We start from the raw sequence: 24,518 nt of genomic DNA on the forward strand, positions 1-24,518 counted from the left end.
AATATAGCGTACACTTATACTGATAATACATAATGTCCTGTCAATGGATCTCATAGAACCCCACTTCCAAAAAATCTTCCAAATGTCCCTTTAATCTTGAAGTAATAATTCATCAAAAAAAAGATTACGACATTTACATGAAGTTGTCTGTCTAGCCCTGCTGTTTTATCCATTCTTTTTTTTTTTTTTTTTTTTTTTTTTTTTTACATGAAGCAGGCTTGAGGGTATCCCAGCATGCAATATAGGCAGTCAGGTTTCCAGCCAATCACAAGCAGATGGGTGAACACGCTCACAATTATGGACAGTTTACAGTATAAATACCCTGAACTGTGTGTGTGTGTGTCATAAGACTGCGGGAGGAAATCCACACATGATGCAAACTTCACGAAGGGCAAATCCTCCCTCCGCTTCCTCACAGCGAGAGGATTTGATGTCTTTTCTATATTTAGAAAAAATTACACGCTTCTTGATAGGTTCCACTGATAACTTCTACAAGAAACATTGTTCCGCAATTGCTTGAGTTGAGTCACTTATCTCCCTGAACTCAGCCTAATAATTGGTAGCTTATCCCGCCTGCTTTCTATTGCCAACAATTCCAGTGGAAGGCATGAAATATTAAAACATTATGTGATAGTTATTATTTCATTATTTGCATTTATTTTTTTGCCCTTTTTGCACCTTTTGTCCTTTTTTTAATTTAACATGTGAATGGGGGAAGGGAACCACCCAGTTGAAAGTTGAAAAGGTTAAAAAAGAACATGTTTGTTTCAGCGTGTTCCAACCTGTGATATCTGTACTTCAATATATGTTTTGTTTTTTGTTTTTTTTCTCAAACATTATTACACCCAGAGTGTGAATATGCAGGCTGAGTTTTAAAGCATCTCCCCTTTACAGATGTGCCCACTTTTTTCTGATCTCCTGCTGTTTTGAGAAAAAAAATCGTGCTGTTATTTGCATGCAGTATAAAAGTGTCATTTTTGCCTATTCTGAAAATGGTGTGTTTCTGCGTGCGCTGGTCCCTAAACAGTGTGACATTACATATACTGGGTATGATGGGAAAGCTAAGACTTTTGTGGATTCAATGAGCCCAATTGTATGCCTGTCTGTTGATGTTCATCCCCATAGTAACCATTTCACTGTAGTGAGACCATATTTAAAACTTGAACATGATGTGGTGAAGTGGTTGCTTGCTGGAATTGAATTCCCGTACCGGGGGCAATCTAATCAGCTGTTTGCTAAAACACTAACCTTCTGAATACCCAAAACCTCCGCTGGGACTCACTGCCTCTTTCTTCAAAGTTATGTAGCAGACCAACAGTGTAAAAATCCTTGAAAAATGTATGTCCTGTGGAAAATGGCTAGCCTGGCTCAAACTTTTTGTTATAAATGTACCAATACTGATTATTTCTTAGATAGGTGTGTGTTTTTTCAAGATACTGGTCATTTGAACACTTAATACATCTGACAAGCTCTTAATTTTATTCAATATAAGTTATACAAAGCTAAAGTTTTGCTGCTGACACAATGTAGAACTGGCAGAAACACAAAAAGTACTGGTATTTTCTGTCATGGTCGCAAAATATTCCAGATACAGTGGCCCACAAAGTAGAACTCACTCTCCCTTTGTCCAAAGCTATCTGGCAGCTCAACAGTGTAATAAATCTTGAAAAAGTTTTGTCCAATTTCATTGCAAGCATCTAAAGCAAAAAGCAAGCAAAAGCAAAAGCAAAAATGCTCCTGCTTCAAAAGGGAGGTGGGTGTTAAAGGGTTAAAAAGCTCTGAGAGATGCTGTCACATTGGACCGTTTTGGCAGTGATCTCAGTGAAATCACAAATTCATGTTTTCTGAGTCATAAAGAAAGATTACACTCTTTATTCAGGCCCATAAATGTCAGCAACGTTGGTGTTAGAAGTGAATACGACAGCTGAAGTCTGGTTGTTGGACATCTGGCTGCTCTGGAGAATGTCCTGTCTGACTCGTAAATGTAGTGTGGACCCACTAACACAGATATTCTATAATTATCACCGTCGTAGCAGCACTGTCTCACCCAGGCGTCCATTCCTTCCTGTCTCCTCAGGTCCTGCTGGTGTTCGCCAAGGAGGACAGCCAAAGCGATGCCTTCTGGTGGGCCTGCGACCGCGCCGGGTTCAGGTGTAACATCGCACGGACGCCCGAGTCCGCCGTCGAGTGTTTCCTGGACAAGCACCATGAGATCATAGTCATTGATGGACGCCACTCGCGCTACTTTGAGCCTGAAGCTGTGTGCCGGTGAGCCTTACCTGCTGTGTGTCTGCTGTCGCTGTGTATATATATTTCTTATTCCATGTCTGAATGGACTGAATGACAAACTTTACAGTTGGTTAAAGCAGTGGTTCTCAACCTTGGGGTCGGGACCCCCAAGGGGGTCGTGAGATAATTTCTGGGGGTCACCAGATGTTTGTTGAGGATAAAATAACATATTGTGGCGAGCAGCTTGAAATGAGAGACAGAAAACAGCTTGCAGCAACATCAGTCCCACAAAGACATTCAACATCAGGGACAAGCACTCAAAAATACACAAAATACACTCCTCGCTAATGATTAAAAAATTATTAAACTTTTGATACAGAAAGTATAAAATGAAAATGTTATGAACACACACAAACAGTAACTTAAATCATTTGCATTTTGTAACATAACAAACCTAACAAACTACTCAGTCCAGCAAGCATGATGGGAAGTGTAGGTTGTATTTTAGACTGGACTTTGTTGGACTTTGGCAGACATACATTTATTGATTTTCTGTCTGAGAGTTTATCTTGACGTTTTGGGAAATAAATGTATTTACCTCTTAGGTTTAAAGTTAAAAAAGGTGGGTTTATTTTCCCAAAAATATTTTACAAAGCAGATAAATGGAGGTAACAAAATTTGAGTTGTAAGACCTTTTAAAGGAGGCAACAAACTATAACTCTACTGAGAAAAAAGGCTAGAAGAATAAGACATTTGGGCAATATATATATATATACACACACACATATATATATATATATATATGTGTATATATATATATATATATATATATATATATATATATATATATATATATATATATATATATATATATATATATATTATATTTATATATATATATATATATATATATATATATATTTATATATATATATATATATATATATATATATATATATTGGCTGAAAAGACTATCAAAGAAACACACACCAACAAGACAAACCTTAATCCACCCCCCTGATGTCAGAGCTCTTGGTATGGTCTGTGGCATAGCCATAAAACCAGGCTCCGCCCTCAGTCCCACCTTTTGCCAGACTCAGTTACCTCAGACCCAGGTCAGGTAACTCAAAGAGAAATTAATTAATTTAACTTAGAAAAGTAACTAGCAACATGTCAAACAGTGTAAAGTAAATGTGCACGCTGCATTAAAGAAAAAGTCTTGTCAAAGTGCTAATAAACAATTCTAAACCATACAAATTATGTCTTATACGTAATTTAGGTGACTGCAGATTAAAGTAACTGAGCATGTGGTAATAATGTGGGTGAGTGTTTGCATCATTCAGCCTTTCAGTGTGTGGCTGTGGGCGTGGCCATCACATGAGCAGACTACAGCCCCGTCCTCACTGACATGGGTATTTTTAAGCTTTTAGGCCTTTTTTTTCAGCTTTTTCTGTGTTTTGACTTTACAAACTGTGTTTCTAGTCGCTAAAATCTGAGTTTGTTCAGATCACCAAACAGATGAGTGGTATCAGTCTTTTCATCTCTTGGCAAGAAAGTGAATTACCCTTTTTCCCCAAAATGTTGACCTATTCTTTTAAGCATCAAATGGCATTTTTTTAAGAACTTGAGATGACAAAGTAATCTGTCTTATTTTCTGTTCCGGCTTGCAGACAAACATGCATGTTTGATATTAAACTTAAAAAGCTTAGAAAAAGCTTCATCTGCCAAAATAGTCACAGAATCTCTAAAACAAAGACCATGTAATCCTTCACTCTGATCAAAAACGATCAATACTTCTGAGATTTCCTGCCAGTCAGTCATAGGAAGGAACGTCCAGAGTTCAGTCTGTCAAAAACACTGCAGCTTTGTGACTGATGTGGAGGGCTTGTTGGCACCATCTGGTGTTCACTGGAGGCACCACAGGCGTCCACAACCTGAAGCTGCACATTCAGAGTCACTCCAGTCCGTTATCTCGTGTTCTTAACGTTGCTCGGTTCAGTGTTTTGGTCTAAAAAGAAGCATCAGTAGATACTGGATCTCACAATTCATAAGAGGCTATTAAAATAGAGTAGCACTTGAGTGAGTCTGGACTACAAATTGTGAGTTTGTTTGTTTGTTGACATGAAAGCTGGATAATGGCAATTCATAAGAGGCTATTAAAATAGAGTAGCACTTGAGTGAGTCTGGACTACAAATTGTGAGTTTGTTTGTTTGTTGACATGAAAGCTGGATAATGGCCCAGGGGGACCAAGAGCAGTACACATGCAGAGGCTTGAAAAAGTGTGGGGATTTTTCTTTTCTTTCTTGACCATTTTTCCACAACAAACCCCATCTTTGACTGCTGAATAAGCTCAGTCACTCCTTGTTTCCAGGTGTTATTTGACTTTTATACTAACTTTATCCACTATGGTTAATACAAGCATCTCATTTTTTTTTAGGATTTATTTTCAGTCCTATATTACCCCTCTTCTTACTGAGTCTCTCAAGAAGATTTCAACATTGTGGGTTTTCATGTCAGATTCTTTCACCCTAAAACATCATACTGTAATTAAGTGGAATCAATATTTTCTCATTAACTAAATGTAAATTTACAAGCTTATATTTATTCAAGTTAATTAAACTTACACTTTCTTTTTAATTTCAGAGCACTTGAGAGGTTATAAACATCTGTTCTTCTAACTTGAAGGTTTTTAATTTGAAATAATGAGTTGAATGAATGTAACTGTACTGAGATTAATCAACTCAGTTGAGTTTAATTTCTAAAGAAATATGATAGCATATTAGCAGACTTCCCAGCATGCATTGTTTGACGGTTAAAGCTCCCCTGACCCTTTATTTTTTATAGTTTGAAGAAAACATACTTGCTGTGTATCCCTAATACACTTAAGATTGGACTAGAAAAGTTTATTTCATTTGAATAATAACAAAATTACCTCCACTTGTCTTTTCAATTTTAGTCAACTTAAATCAACCCAGACAAAAGAAGTCAAAAGAAACCCTGTCTGTGCAGTTGTTACTGGAAGTTTATAGGTCATTGACAAAAATAAATATCCTAATGACATTCGAGTTATTGGCAATCTTTATTAGTTTTTGGAAGTAACTAATAAAAGCTGGATGTTCTGCTTTTTCATATCTAACAAAGAACTTGTGTTTCAGGCATTTGAATGGGAATTCCCATGTCTCAAAGTGTTTAATGTGTGTCCCATGGTTCGTCTTAATGCCTGTGTGGATACCTTCTAGGCATCATTACAAGAATGCCTATAAAGAACTTTTATATATGTTTAAGTTGGTGAAATATAGGCCTTCACTCCTCTGTGTTTATTTCAGTCGTGATTTCTGCAGACTTTCGGGCTGTAGTTATTGTTAGATACAGTACTAGCCAGTCCAAAGTTCTTGGATGCACTAAAAGCCACCACCATATATTTAGTAGAGTGATTTATTATAAGTGCTTCATTATTTCCCCAGTAAAGGAACAGATCCATTCATCTCTCCCGTCTCCTGATTACCACAGTTTGGCAGCTGCTTCTTCACTCCCTTACTCAACACTGTTTCTTTTTTCTTTCCTCTCCCCCTCCTCCCATCTTTATCCCCCCATGAGGATCTCTGCCATCATCTGTTCCCTCTGTTCGTCCTTTTCATCCTCCATCACACTGTCTCCTTTCCTCCTCCGCCCCCGGGCCGCTTTCCCGTACTGTACTGTACGTCCTGCCAGCGGTGTGTGTGTGTGGCTTTGTGGCCGAACCTCTGAAGCAGATGTTGTGTTTGGTGTTTCTGTGTAAAGCGCAGAAATGTTCTGCCCCTCCTTTGTGGTAATGACATCACCCTCCATCTGCCCACATGTTTGTCCGGCTGTACCTGAGTCCAAACCACTTCTCATGAGCTCAAAGTGTGAATGGAATGAACTCCTGTTGACACTCCTGCTGACTTTTAATCCCTTTGTTTTATTTCCAGGTTGATCCGCGCCACAAAGCCCTCTGAAAACACAGTTATTCTAGCCGTTGTGCCACAAAAGTAAGTTTGACTTCATCTTTTGTGGATTTTCATATTCTCTGTATTTTGTGTGCCTTAAAGGGATAGTTCAGATTAGAAGAAGAAAGATCAGAATACTTAAATTACTATAATTAAGTACTTTTTTGTGGGTGCTTCTCATTTTATGAGTAGATTTTCAAGTCTGTACTTTTACTTGTACATAAGTATGCATTAGAAGATGTCATCTACTCAGTTACTTTTAAAAGTTAAGTGCTGAGTACAATTTGAGTTAATATCTAAACTTTCATCTGCACTTTAGTAGCCAATCAGGTGATCTGATCATAGATGGGCCAAAGAAAACATACAACACAAAAACAAAACAAAATGTTGCGGCAACACACATTTGGAGTAAGGATGTTAATGATTATGTATTAATTAATTAACCAATTAAAATGTATTCATGGATATTTATATAATATTTTGACATTGTTTTGTCTGGCAGAGCTGTTTGTTGAATCAGGAAAATTAAACTTGGACTTAAAATTAGGGGAAAAAATTACAAAATAAACTGAAAAAATTGAAAATGAGGAAAAAAGCATGTTTTGTATCTCATAAATTTTTAATGATTAATCGATTGTTAGTGTTTTCAACTGTCTGTTTAGAAAAACACAAAATTTGCAACCCTAGTTTGGAGGGGTGACCGTGACATCAACAGTTAAGAATAACTAATACTCTGAGTAGTTTTTGACTTTGTACTTTTACTTAAGTATGTTTCTGACACCAGTACTTTTCCTTGTACTTGAGTAATATTTCAGCAGTGTAACAGTACTTGTACTTGAGTACAGATTTTCAGTACTGTTTCCACCATTGGATTCAAGTGTATCCAAAGAAGAAAAGTAAATTATGTTATTATTACAACTTTTAAAAACTGATATGCACTCAAAACTCAAAAATCTATTGAACTTGCCTTTTTTGTTTTTACAGTGTTGTAACTTTTGCAGAAAATACTGTTGACATATTTCCCATCACTTGTAAATTGAGAAAATAAGTTTTCAGGACCTTTAAACTACATTATCTTCCATATGGATGTGGACCAATAAAGAAAGTTGTATTGCATTGTAAAAAAAAAAAAAAAAAGATTGTGGTTTCAGATGATGATGATTGTTTTCTGTCCTTGTGCAGGCCAGCTGATCAGGACGAGCCATCTGTTCTTCCTCTCCTCTGTGCTGGATTCAGCAGAGTACGTCCAACAACTGTCCTCAGCTTGTGACTGTGTGTTTATAACAGACTGAATGTGTTGTCCTTGTTTCTGATAGATGCTTTTTATTGGCCTTCTGAGAGACTTTAGACACTAAAATAGCAGCATGTAGCCAGTCGTGAAAGAAGCACTTATTGTCAGCGGTGTCTGATGGTGAGAAAATGACGTAGGAGGCTGGAAAACAACTCGCTACTGAGTAAATCCTGACTCATTCAATTTTCCACTCGTCTCTCTTCTTCTTCTTCAAACACCACTTAACCTTGTTTGGCCTCCAGAGGTTTGTGGAGAACAGCAGTGTGTCAGCCTGCTACAATGAGCTCATACAGATTGAACATGGAGAGGTGCGCTGCCAGTTCAAACTCAGGTACAGCACAGGAAAAACACCTCATGACGCACAAACCAAGCAGTCACACACAGATGAACAGACACATGTATACAAGCTGGTGAGCTGCTGTGGTTTTGTTCATCCGCAGGGCTTGTAACTCTGTCTTCACTGCTTTGGAGCACTGCCAAGAGGCTGTGGAGATCACCAGTGAGGACCACATAATACAGGTACGGATTATTCACACATACATGCATGCACATAAGGGCTGCGTAGTTAATCGAAATTTGATCTAAATCTGTGGCTTTCTGCAATTTCCAAATCAGGTGCAATATTTGTTTATTTGTTAAAGGCAAAATGTGTGTAAAAAAACTTTTATGTTAATGAATGTTGTGAGTCAGAGATGCCCTGTCCTACAAATCAGATTCTACAGACTTAAAAACAGAATGAGAAAATGTAAAACCTGTCCTTTAAAGCAGGGGATCTCAAAAGTTTTGATGACTGAGTGCCACTGTAGGGATCCAGCGTATGAATGAGGGTTGCATCTGATGTTTCTGAGGGCTGCCAGCCACACTTTGAGAACTCAAAGTATGGTCACCTAAGGCAGATGATATTCTATTTTTGTTGGTATTCTATGTTTTTGTTTTTTTATTCTTTAATTCATGGTTTTGTGACAATAGCTGTCTATCCAAAGGCTGATGGAATTATTGATTGAGGATGGGATCAAATAACATCATCATGATCCCATAGATATCCAGGCTCACGGTGTCAGATTTTGAAAACACCAGTCAACTGACTTTCTAAAGCCTGTGGTGCATCAAGTGCAGATCTGCAACATTTTGCAAATCTGTGGTTACCTTCTTGACATGGCCGAGAGGGTCCTCCTCCAGGGAGGCCACCATGATAAACCACAGTAGCCCAGAACGGACAAACCAAGCACTGGCTCTAGACAGGCCTTTCACACGTTTTGCAGCCGAAGTACGTTCTCTGAAACGCTTGGAAGGAGAGGGTGAGGCACACGGTACTCAGTTGGTTGCAGGCTACAGCTTCTTTGCTAGATGCCACTAGATTCTACACACCGATCCTTTAAAGATTTACAGGGATTTATTACCAGAATATGGCAGAAAAGGAATATATTATTTATAAGTATGTTTTATATTTTATATTTATATATATCAGCAATATATAAGCAAGTTACGTCTGACATGGAGGCTATCATGTTGCTCCGGCTCTCTTATCCCTTGGAAGGGGAGGGTGATGTGAAGATTTTGCAATCTGCAAGCTCAGTAGATGACACTAAATCGTACACACTGGTCCTTTAAATAGTTTCAGGACAATGACGGAGCTCTACGGCTTGTTGGTAGAATAGAATATTACTAGACTTTAAATCTAAAATCTTCCTGGTTTTGTTCCAGTATGTGAACCCAGCGTTTGAGCGGATGATGGGTTACCACAAGGGGGAGCTGATCGGGAAGGAACTGACTGAACTCCCCAAGAGCGACAAGAACAGAGCTGACCTGCTGGACACCATCAACACCTGTATCAAAAAAGGAAAGGTCAGTGTCACATCCATCCATCCATCCATCCATCCATCCATCCATCATCTGTGAAATGAGACAATACCGCATCATTCCCTGACTGTTCTGTTGTCTTGAAGGAATGGCAGGGTATTTACTACGCCAGAAAGAAGTCAGGCGACAGTATACAACAACATGTGAAGATAACACCGGTCATCGGCCAAGGAGGGTAAGCTTAAGATTAATCAACCCAAAGTGATCAGTTCACATTTACAAGAACTGAAAAATTACTCACGGACTGTTACCTCTCTTCCAACAGGAAGATTCGACATTTTGTAGCCATCAAGAGACCTCATATTGACAACAATAATCAGGTGAGTCAGGTGATAATCTAATGACAGATAATGTATTTCTTTTCGATCGTCTTTTAGTTTTCTTTTTGGTAATGATAAAATGCTGCACTCAGTAGCTGTTTAGCTCCTGATAAGTTCTTATAAGAAGCCACACAAGAGCTTTGACCCTTAAAGGGATAGTTCTGAGTATTTGTAGTGGTGTTGAGTGAGGTAATTATCCACTGTCAGCATATTACTGAGAACAGATGGCGGTTGGCCCACAGACAGTTTGAAGAAGTAGCAGGAGTACCAGTGTAGGGCGCTAAACAGTTTACTGCTGTGAACAGGGTCAGCCTCGAAATACATTTTAGGCAGGAAAGGTAGCTGTTTATTTATCTCGGTGGTGAAATTTCAGTCTCACAGCAATAGAGAGATATAAGGGAAAGAAAAAAGGACAGTAAATCAGGAAAAAAGATGCAATAAAAAGAAGAAAGATTAAAACATTTTAAAAATATATGGATTGCTGTTAAATGTAAAAAACAGTGCAAACAGAGTCGACATTTTAGCACCCTAAAAAAAACCTTTATCAGTTTAAGTGTACACTATATTTAAAATATTTTCACTGCTTTACCTTGCTGCCGATGGGAAACCATAAGCTAATGTCACTCTCTCCGCAGCCACCAGACTCCTGTGACAAAATCAGTAATTTTACCTCACAGAACATGAGTTGCTGGTCTACCACTGCCTAGATTGGTTATTTTGGTTGCGTAATTGTGTGATTTAAATCCAAAATTACCCTTTAAAACACAGAAATCACAAAATAACAAATAAACTAACTGGTTGAGGCAGCAGTAGACAAGCAACTCATGTGCTCCGTGAGCTAAAATTATGTCTTTTTGTCAAAGGAGCCAAGGAGCTTTTATATAGCTGCAGTCTGGCATTGTAAAATATTGTCTGACACCAAGGTAATGTGGTTAAAATATTCTAAATATAGCGCAACTTCAGCTGATGTTGATTAGATAATAGACTGACAATGGATAATTATCTTATACAACCCCATATCAAATTATCTCAGTTAAGAGTAGCAATAAAAACCTTGATCTTTGATCATTTATGTACCTGAGGCAAAAATTCACACATGGACCACCTTTACCTGCACTAGCTTACTCCAGTCCAAAATTAATAGCACCTGCACTTTTGCAACACTTTGAAATCTGAAACTGCTTGCTCTGAAAATCTGCCCAAAGTTCTGATTTGTGGGCTCAAAATGATAAATCCTCAGCTTACTAGCAGCTGTTTGGACATAATTCTGCTACAAAATTTAATTTTCAAAAGCCTGAGACTCATAAGCCTGTTTTTGAGGTGAGCTGTTTTTTCTGTTGTGGAGCTTGAACAAACATCAGTCCATCATCAGTCCTAATGCTACGGCACAGCTTGGCCCAATCAAGCCTGGTGGTGGAGAAATGAATGATCGAGTCCAAACTGGACTCGGACGTAGATTGCAAACTCTGCTGGCAGTTAGTTTTACATAAATACTTGGAATGAACTGCAGGCGAAAGTGTCAGATTTAAATACTTGAGCCTCACGGGCTTCCAGCTCTGTTCAGCAGCGTGCACACTTACTCTGGAGCAGGTGTGTGTCGCTGCTCTCAGCTGGGTTCCAGGCCAATAACGTCATACTATGCTAAGCTACGGCTAAGCACCAGGATCCCCCGCTAAGGCCTGAGAGGGCTAGCAGCCAGGCGCCAGGGCTATTTATACCCCAGGCAAAGCTGCGCAGAGACTAGCTTTAGCTTGTTGCCGTCTTTTCATCATGTGTGCATAAGGTGAGTCAGCCGTTGGCATCTGCCTGCTAAAGCCACATGGCATTCATTCCTGCTCGTTGGGATTGGGAATCCTTAGACATGGCAGCGACTGATCCCATTCTCCAAACCATGGAATTCAACCTGGTTTGTGCAGAGTCAAACTGAGTGGTATCATCAGGCTGTTCTCTTTTCTTAATGGATTTTCATCACGTTATACAACAGAGCTGATTGTGGGAGCAAAGTTTAGTATTTAACATTTTAAACAAAATGATGTCGTGAGGCATGTAGTGCATTTTCACTGAGACACTATCAGTCCCTCCAAGAAGTTGCAATGATACAGTTGCAACAATTAATGCAAATTCAACCAATCCCTGTGAATTCTGCACGACTTTGCAATTTTGTCCAATCACAGCAACTTTCCCACAAATCTTACCAATCAAATTGTAGTATCCTGCTACATTAGTCCCCCGCAGGCTTTTTTTTTTTTTGAGACTGGGACTAAAATGATTTCACGGCAGAATTTTGTGACACATGCTGCAACGTTTTTAGCTGTTTTTTATTAAAATGAAATTGCAGGAGCAAGTGAAAATTGCAATTTAGCATTTTTTTTTCTATAATTCATAAAAAAAATCAAAGACACTTGGTGAGAATAAACCTGCGCTGTGTTCTGAATGTTCTAAGTATCATTACTGAGAAAGCTCAGGAACACTAAAATTCTAAAAAAAAAAAAAAAAGATGTGCTGTATATGTCAAGGTATAAATGCATAAAGAAACAAAATCTTTGTGGAGCTAAAACTTGTAGCAAACACAAAATAATAAGACATAAAACTGCACAGCTAAATGTCAGTGACAAACCTTGTTCTGTCCAAAATGCAACAAAAAGGTAAATAATAAAACACCGAGTAGCTTCATTAAGATATAAATATATAACATTTGCAGAGGGGTTGCTATGATCAGTCAAGTTTTGGGTGATTGGACAAAATTGCAAGGTCATGCAGAATTCATGGGCATTTGTAAAATTTGCTTTAGTTGTTGCGATCACAAGTTCCTGGTGGACTGAAACAAACATATTAATGAACTGACTAATTCTATTAGGATTTTTAATGAATTATACTAAAATTTTTACATACCCCTGAAATTTCATCACAAAAAATGCCTAAAAATATTGCAACACGTGTCACAATTTATTTAAAAAGCTGGTGTGAAGTCATTCATTTTCAGCTGCAACAATCCCCCAAAAAATCCCGCGAAAACCTGAAGGGACCGTATTATCCGTTTGACGAGCCACGGCCACAGAGGTCCTCTCAGGATCATCATCATCATCTGATACTGTATCCTCTCTCAGAACATTTTCTTCTGAGCACTTTAAACCACACACATCATTCCACGTATTTTCCCACCCAGACGCTTGGCTGTGGACCACGGTTTCCATTTCATTGTGTTGTTTAGTTAGCAGTATTTGTCTAAGCGCTCCAGCTTTACAGCAGGTTTTGGGTCACTTTTGTTTGTCTTTGCCTCTCAATTAAGGGCCATCATAATCTCAACTATTTCCCAGCTTCAGTCGAGTCAATTCAGAAGATGTTTTTTTAGATGTGTGTTTGTGCTTCGCAGCCCAAGAAGCCCATTAAGATGTAGCCAGCTAAATCTGGCAACCTTGTATGTCATTAGAAGTGTTTATACTGTCTTAATCCTATTTACTCAGTATGGGACGCACTGGAGACCTGAGAGCAGGCGACTTTAGAAGAGGGGGCTGTAAGAAGAGAAAATGAGCAATTGTGTGAGGGTTAAAAATGAAATGTAATTGACAAACATTTCAGGAACCCATTTTTATATATCTAAATTATGTTTTTCTGATTTTTGCTTCTAAAAATGAATGAAAATACAGCGCGCTTGCATGTACACATTCGCCATTACATAAACGTGCGGGATGCTCTGTCAGCAATATGTAAAGGTGCAGTGAGTCACTGGGTGAGGAAAATCTCCTGTAACTGGATTAGAGGATCTTCATATTCATATCTACTATAACCTCGGTGTGACTAACAGGATGTTCTGAACAAATGGTCTCTGCCATGAAAATATATTGTTATGAACACAGGAGAATGAGCTGTCAGGTTCACAGTAACGGTAAATGCTCAGAACCGACAACATATTAAAATAATTTTTGCATTTATGAAGTATCATTCTTATGTAATTTCATGTAGTCAAATAATGTTTTTTTTAAAGCCACTGTAAAACCAAATCCATAATAGCTTTCTAATGTGATTTAGGGTCTTATTTACATGATTTTGCAATAAGTTAATTATTTTTAGTTAGTATTTGATTTTCGGTAAACTTAATCTTGTAATAAATATTTCTTAATCCTTAAAATGTGTCTCATGTACCTTTTTGGGGACATAAAAAGTGTGTACTAAAGACAAAAAAGAAAAATCTACAGGCACTCTCTAAACAAAAGTTCAGTTTTCACTACTTACAGCACTACAAATAATTAGTTTGAGCGTTCAGTTTTGCAGTGTTCTAATGTTGCTGATTTGGGTTCAGCTTCTCGGACGGACAGTTCTTGTGAGAAGCAGCATCCATAAGTAGTTATAATGTTAACACAGAAGACATGAAGTTATCTGTACAAGTTCCAAAACATCACCAAGCAGCACAGGTTGAAAGTACAGAAGTCCTTCCAGTGTTGAACAAGTTCACACTTTACAAGAGGCTAAATTTCACATACACATCAATTTCCTCTTTTTTTTTTTTTTTTTTTTTTTTTTTTATAACATTTAATTTTAAATAGAACCTCGTCCTACCAGAGACGATGCACCATAATGCAGGAGAGCTGCACAGAGATGAAGAGGGAGATGAAGTCCACAAATCTTCCCTGGGTTTTAGACCGTGGTGGAAAAACAGACAAAAACAGGCTGAAGGAACCTTTTAGTTCCTTGAAAAGTAGTTCTGTGCACTTTTGGTGGAAACATGACTTATGAAAATCCTGCTGGATGCCACTGGATATAAGTCCAATGTGTTGGTGCAGTTTTAGGTGACTGCAGCATAAATAAGCAAGTTTACACTCAAGAAACTTAAATCAATACATGTCGAGCCAAGTTTCCTTGATGTCAGCTAGTATTAATGGTTATCATGAAAAGAGGCTCTGTATAATTGTTTTTTTTTTTTTTTTTTTTATCAGCTTAACACGTCACTGACGTCACAAGGAAACCCGTCAATCTATATGTAGTTACTACGTTTTGGCAGAGCCGTCTTTACTGTTTCATTCATCTGCTTTCTCTGTATTTATAAGCAGCTTTACCAGTCACAGGTCGAAGATTCAGAGAATCTTTTAAAACTTAAAGAAATGACTCTCACACAGGTTGTGTAAATACACAATGAAGTGTTACAATATCAAACATTTTAGGTTGTTGAGGTGAGATGAAAAGATATCTTCCGAGTATAAAGAACATCAAATTGCCGGCTCGCATTAAGTCTTTAATCAACAGCAGTAATCCCGCCAGCGTGCTGCTTTCAAGGAGCAGGAAATTAGGCTGATTATTTTCCTCACAGCGAAGGCGAACCAACAGTGACTCTTGGTCGCGATCCAAACCCCGACTTTAATCAGCTTCTGCGCTCTCTGTCTGTCTGTCTTCAGGTCCACAAGTTCAACAAGGACGAGAGGTGCAGCGGGGAACACTCGCAGTCAGGTAACTAAACAAAGCTTACTTTTTCATCTTTATTTTTCAGTTTGGACAAATAGGCTGTACTTTATACTTTTTAAATTTAAAAACTTGTAGATATTTCCAGAATAGTCTGCTTTAGATTAGCAGATTGTGACTGCTTTGTACTATCATGACATTTGAATCATAGAGCTCAGCTATAAAACTGACAGAACGTAGTAAAAAGTCACGAGAGAAGACAAAAATATAACTGCAAAAATCAGTTACTATTGCTAATTGATATTTAAGTTGATTGTAGGCATGAATAATATAAAACTTTGCATATCAGGGTTATTATAGTTTTGTATTTTTCGCTTTTTTTGTGTGTGTGTGTGTTCTTGTTTTTCATTTTTGTTTTATTTCAGTTTCAGTTTCCAGAGTGAGTTTGTTCATTTCAGTTTAGTTTTTATTGTTTAAAAAAGTCAATTTTAGTTTAATTATTAGTTTCAGTATTAGTTGTAGTTGTCACACTATAATATGGGTGGTATTTATCAAGGAAAAAAATTGAAGAAGCTTGTTGTGTTGACAAATTGTCAGACTTAAACAGACATTTACTGTGTATTTTTATTTTAGTTTTGTAAGTACTTTTTATTTTTATTTTGTTTAACTAAAAAATTTTTTCACACCAACTTATAGTTTTTTGTTTAGTATTAATAAACTACAATAACCTTGTGTACCACTACATTATAGATGATTCTAAACAGTTATTACATGTAGGAAACTTAGTATCCTTTTTTTTTTTTATCCAGTTAAATTTATAGTGAGGCTCTCTCAGATATATCCAAAAACAAGACAGCAACAGTTGCTAGAAACATGGTGAATAAAAATACCACAAATTTGGACAGTTATGATACTGAAAGCTGTGTATTTTAATTACACTGTATATGTAAAAGCCAAACTCGGGACACAAGTTGACAACAGCTACAAACTCTCTGTGCAACACATCATTTCATACTTAAACTGCAGCAGCCTGTTAAATTGTCCCAATCAAATATATATATATATACATATATATATATATATATATATATATAGAGAGAGAGAGAGAGAGAGATATATGTTTTTTTAATTCCGATTCCTCAAGTAGGTATGTCACAATTTAACAGTATTTACAATAACCGTTATATTTTAAAAATGAAGTATTGATATCATGTTAATAATACACATGATAATATTCTATAAACATCAACTTAAATCAGTTCATCTGGTTTCCTTTTCATTATCTATTAAATGTAATCATCTATTAAATTAAGTTTTGGTTACAGACTCTTTCTTCACTACACTCGTATTTGCCATTGCCAAAAAAAAAAGACAAAACACACAATAGACAAAGATGAATTTGACTGGTAATATTTAATTTTTTTCAACTGTTCTATAGCTAATCAATTCCTTTGGCCATGATAATTGTGTAGTGAAACTTTTGATCAGTTATGACAGTTATGGATTTTCAGTCAGTACGTTTCTCCTCGTATAACACGAACCAAAAATTAAACATTTCATTGTCAGTTATAATTCTCTATATAGACATAGACTATCACTTTTGTATTTTGTCTGTTTCATACAAAATGACATAATATTCTGGTCACCTGGACAGGAAATTGCAACATGGGAAATTGATGTAAATCTCAGACAGGATATCTTTCACACAGATGGTCAGAAAAGTATTTCAGGAATCGTGGAAATACTTTTGGAACAGTAATAAGTGCTGTTAACTGATACTCTGGGTTGTTAAAATACAGCCTGGTATTTATTTTTCTGAAAAATGGATGCTTACAATTCTGCGGCTTTAATTTAATGCTCATACATGCGAGACACTATGGAGCCAAATCCAGGCCGATAGACCTGATAATTAGAAAAATAAAAATGTAACTGGGAAGGGAAAAAAATAAACTGAAAGTTCTGTTTTAATATAATTTTGATTCTGGAATTTTGTATTTTCATTTTTCACTTTCATATATTTTGATACTTTATTTGAGGTCTTTGTTTTCACTTTCAGATAGTATTTTTTCACTTTCAGATAAGGCTCAGACTGTGGCAAGATTAAGAGGATTTAGATTCTTCAGAAGCGAAATATATCATGTTTGAAATTAAAGTTAGGCTCAGCTCTATCAGTATAAATCTGTCCTATCAGTCTAAACTGTACATTTAACATCCGTTACTTCCCTCCACAGAGTGCCATTCTCTACGTCACCGGGACCGGAGGAAAGATTCAATTGACGCCAGATCGCTCAGCTCTCGCGGTAGTGACGGTAAGACCAATCAAAACGCATCATTTTTTATTTGAGCCACTGGTATCAATGAATGGCGCTCCGATGGGGAAAAAGAGGATGAGATGACTGCACTGAGAATAAAGTAAAGGCAGGAACACAAAGGAAGAATGAGGGGATGATGGGAGTGAGTCACACTGTGTTACGGTCGGTACTTGAACTAAAGAGAGACGGCGTGGGCCGGTGACATCACGGTCCTCCCTCCTCAACTCACTTTGACACAGCTGCTGCTATTTTCAGGTATCTCAGCTGAGTGCCTGTTCTCTTCTGCTTTGTCTGCTTCTCCCTTCTTCAATCAAACCAATTTCTCTTCTCGTCCTCAATTACCATTATGTTAATATTTGTTTTTACATTTACATTTCCTCTCCTTTTCTGATATTTTGCATATATCCTTTTGATTTCCTTGATTTCCTTTTGATCATGACAAACAAATGCAGGCTGTCTGATCTATTTTTTGTTTGTTTTAGGATTACTTTTAACTTTTTTTTTCAACAATATGTTTTTTCACTTAATACAAGCAGCAGCAGACATCAGTTCCTCCCACCTCCCTCCAAAATGTCCAAGTGGACAACATTTAAATTAATTTTCTAATAAAAGGAGAATGAACACAAGATAAAATAGTAACAATAATAACTACAACAATACATATAACATCTACAATTATAACCAGGGTGGAAGTAACCAAATACTCAAATTACTGTGAGTGTGATTTTTTTTGGGGGTACATGTACTTCTGTGCTTTTATAAAAACATTTGGATTGGATCTATGGTAATTTTTTTGTTTGTTCTGTTACAGTATCAGTATCATTCATTAATCAGCAATCAATGAGCCACATTATTATGATACATAACAACCTTTTTTTCTGAATTGCAGCTCCCAGTTTACAGAACAGAAGATATTCCTCCGTCGCCAGGATTCACTCCATGACTATCGAGGCTCCCATCACCAAGGTAAGCTGATTCAGCTCCTTGATGCACAAACTGTTGTTGCTGTGTTTTTTCTTCAACTAGCCATTTTTCCCTGTTTCGGCCATAGGTGGTCACACCGACCACACGGAAACTGTCGCTGTTACATTGTTACTTTTTGCCCAGTTGTAGATTCATCTTGGTTGCCTAGCAACTATCATGTCCCTGTCAATAAAACCTCACAAGTGGTCTTGATTTCCAATTTGCCAACATTGAAATACAAATAATTAATTAATTAGACTCAATTAAAAATAAAGTAGGGGAGACCAGAGATGGAGACACTTTTAGTGACAGCGCCTGTAACTCACAGAATTTTTGTGTTAAAAGCTCTCAAAATTTGAAACAAAGTTCCCTTATTTATTACAAAGTGATGGTTCTAGGAGGAAATTTGTTAAAATTAACAGTAAAATAAGATGTTTATAGTCTTATAAAATGCATTTAACTGTTTCTCACCCTGAGTGGATTAATCAAAGATTACTTTTGGATTTATTGTTCCACACAACTAATCACAGTTGTTATCGGTGGATTTTTTTTTTTTTTTTTTATCTCTGAATTCTCCCTGACTGTGCTGTTATGACATGAAGGTGCTCATAGCAACAGCAAGCCAGGTCAGGCTGCAGACACACACTATAGACAGAGTATACAGTACATCACATTGTGTCACTCTGCATCCTGCTGCAGGTCCTGTGACGCTCTGGTGTGTCTGACCAGCAGCTTTATTTAGCCGTTTTGCCCCAGACTAGATTTCTCCAGCATCACATGCACATCTCCATGACACATGCACAGAGAAAGGAGCACTCTGTTAACAGCGTGTCTTGCAGAGGACTCTTTGTTCCTGTGTTTGTATGCAGTATCTGTTTGCGCAGCAGAATAGGGACTTTTCTTTCCCCTCCTCCTCAGGTAATAAACATCATCAACGCAGCCCAGGAGAGCAGTCCGGTAACGGTAGCCGAGGCTCTGGATCGCGTGCTGGAGATCCTGAGAACCACCGAGCTCTACTCCCCTCAGCTCGCCTCCAAAGAAGATGACCCCCACACCAACGACCTGGTCGGGGGACTCATGAGTGTAAGAGGCAGCTTAGATATACAGCTCATTGATAAGTAAACGTGCTTGAAGCTCTTTATAAGGAGAAGTTAGAAATACTCTTTTTAATCACATTGCAAAAATGTTCTGACCTCATGCATATGAAATTGAACATTGCATTCTTGTTGAACCAAGAAATTTTTGGCTTCCAAAATCAAATCAATGGTGCCAATCAGAGCGCCAACAGAGTCTTTGCTTATGTTTTACTTTTTGATTTGTTGAATAAGACTTTGAGATTATGAGGTGAGTCACTGCACGAAGATGTTTGTCAGAGCTGATTGCAAGTTTTCAGATCCATCAGCTGACTGCAGAAACTTTCAGCAAGGTTTCTGTGTACCATTTTCTAGGCATATTCTTTATTATTGTTAACAAATCCCATGAAAGGACCAAAATTTAAACCTGACTGTGTATCCAAAACCTGATAAATCTTACTCTTCTGTGACACAGAGCTTCATTGTCCCCCAAACTACCGAGAGACATGTTCTTTCATTTCCATGAACACACGCTGTGGTTTATTTTGAGTCAACCCCCTCATGCACTATCACAGTCACTATTTATTCCTGTTTTCACTAGAAACTACTGTGTCCAGCGTTTTTGGAAAATTTCTGAGCCGTTTTTAAAGATTCCGATTATTTGTGAGCTATTTTTTTTTAAAGATTAACATCTTCAGAGGAAACAAACGGGCTTGAGGCTGTGAGCCACAGACAGGGTACAGATAACACATTGTTGGTTTTTGTCCTTTCATGTGGTGTGTTGACAATAAATAAAAATGTGTTTTGCAGAAAAATAAACTAAAGTCAACTCAGTGTTTTTCTACAATTCATTAAACCATTTTTTTTCTCTTTGTCCAGGATGGTCTGCGGAGACTCTCTGGGAATGAATATGTCTTTTGCAAAAGTAAGTTTTAAAGAACCAATGAATTACTGAATAACAGTGATGTAACTAATGATAATGATATAACTGACAACATGACTCAATATGGTAATAGTAGTAATTCAATATATGTAATACAATAAGTACTTTTTACTGGCTGTACAACTCGTATACTTTGATAGTACACACAATAAATCATCCATAAACATAGCATGGTTTTGCTAGTAGTGTAAAGCCACTGCAAAAACAAAAACAAGCTTAAAGGAAGGCTTCAACATTTTGAGAACTATGCACTTTTTCTTTCTTGGTGATTAGTTGATTAGTTTGTCATAAAGACTGAAAAGAGGGAGAGTCACCTTAGCTGTCTGAGCTGTTCCTAAATGCATCAGGAAGACAAATACTGATGGTTTGGATTGGTGAAATGTCCCAAGCACAACAAAACAATGAGTAACAATAAGGAAATGCAGGTAGAGGGCAGGGTCTCAGGCAGCCATCACCACACACTTCTAGTGGATCATAAGTGACACATAAAAGGGATTATTTCATTTGTCTGCATGTTGTTTTCTTTAGGAAAAGAAATTTGCAGATTATATCTTTAATGTTGGTGAGTTAAGAACAGGTAGGAGTTTGTCTTTGCCTGTGGCCTTCATCATCACAGAGATTATGGAACATGAGCTCTGCTGCCTTGACTGAACCTCATGAATAAAAATATTAAGTTTAAGCTTGTCATTGTGATGAAAGAATTACAATGAGAGTGAATTCTTCCATCTGAGTTTATTATGTAACCTCCATTATAATGATTAAAGTCATAAGGACACTTAACTGAGAGAAGATCTCAATCAAGCATCTAGTTTCCAGGAAACAGTGTCCTTCTCTTAGAGCTGCAGCTACGTCGGCCCTTATACAATTCTTTAAACAATCTTATCACACACCATCTTTCTTCCACAGATTTACAGAGTGAGACACTCAGCCAGTATGTTAGCACATGTACACAGATATTAAAGAGCCAAGATTGGTGCAGCCATTTCTTATTTATCTGTGAAATCCTACACAGAGCTCCCTCACAGTTTGCCCCTTTTATGGTCAAATCACCTTCAACCGTGTGTCTGTGTGTGTCTGTCTATCTGCTAGATATGAGCCAGAGCCAGCTGGCTATCCCAGTCACCCTGAATGACGTCCCTCCATCCATCGCTGAGATGCTGAATGATGAGGAGTGCTGGGAGTTCAACATCCTGGAGTTGGAGGCGGCTACACACAAGAGGTATGAGGATGGTGGAATCAAGGCAGCCAGAATGACGAGAAAGACTGCCAACTTTTTAGGTTCAGAAAGGACAATTTATTGCTTGTTGCATGGTAATCATTTCATTTAGTTATCAGTCCAGCAGTTCCCTGGATTTATTGGTACACTAGTGCAGTGCCCATCTGAAGGGGGCCGACTGCCTGCAGTGTTGTCGAGAACCCCTCATCCAATGGACTTCACATCCAACATTGCACACACTTGGGTCCTAAGCAATACATCTGCTAGCTGTGAAATCAGTTCCATGAACGTTTTTTTTTTATATGCGGAGGACAGTCATACACACGTTCACAGGTTCCCTCCTTTACAGTTAGATGATGCTGCTACAGCGCTACCTCTTGGCCAAAAGGCACCAAATTGTCCGTTCACTCAGTATTTGTGTGATCTCTTACAGACCACTGACTTACCTCGGGCTGAAGATCTTCACGAGTTTCGGCGTGTGCGAGTTCCTGAACTGCTCAGAGGCCACGCTGCGCTCCTGGCTGCAGCTCATGGAGGCCAGCTACCACGCCTCCAACTCCTACCACAACTCCACGCACGCCGCAGACGTGCTGCATGCCACTGCCTACTTCCTGCGCAAAGAAAGAGTCAAGGTTAGAAGAAAAACACACATTTGGAATGACTGTGATTTTCCTAATACATGCAACAGCTCCAGAGTACAACAGGAATGTTTCAGACACTTAACCAAATGCTTCTACAGCTAGATGAACATTAACATAAGTCATACCCATACTGACGTCCCCCTGTGTCTCTGCTGTTTACTTCAGAGCAGTCTGGACCAGCTGGATGAGGTGGCAGCCCTGATCGCAGCCACGGTGCACGACGTGGACCACCCGGGCAGGACCAACTCCTTCCTGTGTAACGCCGGCAGTGAACTGGCGATCCTCTATAACGACACAGCCGTGCTTGAGAGCCACCACGCAGCGCTCGCCTTCCAGCTCACCGTCCGAGACAGCAAGAGCAACATCTTCAAGAACACAGACAGGTCAGTAGTAGCTTGTAGAGAAGAACAGAATAGTGTGTGACATTATAATCACCTGATGATCCAAATCTTAACTTCATCCTTTCCCTGCTAACAGGAATCAGTTCCGAACATTGCGCCAGGCGATTATCGACATGGTGTTAGCCACGGAGATGACGAGACACTTTGAGCACGTCAGCAAGTTTGTGAACAGCATCAACAAGCCGATGGCTGCAATAGAAGAGACCAGCACAAGCGTAAGTGTGGCTTGGTTTGTCATATTTTTAAAATTTTCCCAGAAAAGACTGTTACACTTTATTTTACAGGTCTGTTATTTCCTAATGGTTTCTTCAAAGTTTCCTGGAAGAAGCAGCAATTTTGGAAATAAAAAAACACTAATGACGCTCGTTTTGGCAGATTGCTGATGCTGATATATGCACATATCTGTATTCCACCTAATTGCAGAGAACAAAAAGTCTCTCCTGGAGTGGAACTATTATTCCTACATTATCGTGATGGCTCGCTGGCAGATGCAGACATAAAATACAATGCTTTCAAATTAAACGTGTTCACTGAGCAAATTAAGAAAGCTACTGCTGCCAGTTCTTTTTCTCTTTGTTCTGCACAAATTCGTTGCAATGATTAGGATGACCAAGATGGCCAATCAGATTTGCAGTGTCAAAGAAATAATTGCAAATAGCAGCTTTACTATTTATTTCGGACACTTCAGAAAAACCTCCACGCTGCAGACATACAGTGCTCGTGTCATTTAAGTGCCATCTCATCCGCCTGTCATAACAGTAGAAATGTTCCATTTTGGGCAGATGCCGACATCATGCAGATGTTTATGTGTTGTGTCTTTCCTGCAGAGCGTGAACAGCGACTGTGACAGTCAGGCCAACATCAGGAACTCTCCAGAGAACCGTCTGTTAATAAAGAGGATGTTGATCAAGTGTGCAGATGTGGCGAACCCCTGCAGACCACTGGAGCTCTGCATCGAGTGGGCCGGACGCATCTCTGAGGAGTACTTTGCACAGGTGTGGCTCTGGACGAACACTAATGCAGCTCAGTTTAATAGAACAATGCAGTGAAAAGGAAGATATTTTTGTTTCTTTTGATCATTTTCATCATTTGCACAATTTAACTCATTGTTGGCCTCTCACAGTCCAGATTTAACTTGAGTGTATGTTGTCACTTCATTGTAATGTGTGTGTGTGTGTGTGTGTTAACCTGCAGACGGATGAGGAGAAGAGACAAGGGCTTCCAGTGGTGATGCCGGTGTTTGACAGAAACACCTGCAGCGTGCCCAAATCTCAGATCTCCTTCATAGACTACTTCATCACTGACATGTTTGACGCCTGGGATGGTGAGAATGTTTTCTGTTGTATACTCTGCTGCAGTGTGTTTGCATACCTTTGTGTTGTACTGTGTATGTAGCGTGTTTAGTCATTTCCTTTTCCACTTTAATTCCACGCAGGCTGGTGTGTTCCTAAAATAAAGTCCTGTACATATTTACCGTTGAATCTGATTGTGTTAGAAAAAGGTCACAAATCAGACTTGGGATCAGACAGGCCATTTTGCAAACTTAAATATTTACTTTCAAAGACTCTAAGTAGTTAAAGTAATCAGATTGTGGAGCTTCTTCTCCTGCTTTTGTTCTGACCATTGCCCTGCTGCATGTTTGATGTCTGCTCTCACATTAACAAATGAACAGTGTTTCACATTGTCAAAGTGCTAACACTTTTTTCTGTTACTCTCTCTGAAGTCTCTCAAGCCTCCTCCTTTAGTCAAAGGAGTTTTTGTTGCTCTTACAAAATGAAGTTAAGAGGTTCAGCATTAAAGTTTTGGAGAAAACAGTCAGATTAAGCCAGAAAGTATTTCTCTAGAGCATTTTAACAAATATAATAGATAATAGAATAGAAACATGCTTCTGAAATTCATACTTCTA

General features: G+C 38.3%; 1 protein-coding gene across 1 annotated transcript; it reads left to right on the top strand.

The window, feature by feature from the left end:
• Positions 1 to 2,007: 2,007 nt before the first annotated feature.
• LOC146303818 (high affinity cAMP-specific and IBMX-insensitive 3',5'-cyclic phosphodiesterase 8B-like) lies at positions 2,008 to 24,018 on the top strand (the record flags this gene model as incomplete). The annotated part of the gene is made up of 19 exons (XM_084714355.1): positions 2,008 to 2,268; positions 6,181 to 6,240; positions 7,381 to 7,438; positions 7,732 to 7,820; positions 7,930 to 8,008; positions 9,194 to 9,334; positions 9,436 to 9,524; positions 9,615 to 9,669; positions 15,060 to 15,111; positions 17,295 to 17,372; positions 18,265 to 18,341; positions 19,257 to 19,421; positions 20,291 to 20,336; positions 21,444 to 21,573; positions 22,004 to 22,202; positions 22,377 to 22,594; positions 22,689 to 22,827; positions 23,440 to 23,607; positions 23,807 to 24,018. Coding segments are annotated over 19 exons (2,305 nt in total), but the record flags the coding sequence as incomplete, so codon positions are not given.
• Positions 24,019 to 24,518: the final 500 nt, after the last annotated feature.

This window comes from Lutjanus erythropterus, unplaced genomic scaffold (genome assembly GCF_056507025.1).
Source record: "Lutjanus erythropterus isolate fLutEry1 unplaced genomic scaffold, fLutEry1.hap2 Scaffold_230, whole genome shotgun sequence".
Classification (NCBI taxonomy): domain Eukaryota; kingdom Metazoa; phylum Chordata; class Actinopteri; order Lutjaniformes; family Lutjanidae; genus Lutjanus; species Lutjanus erythropterus.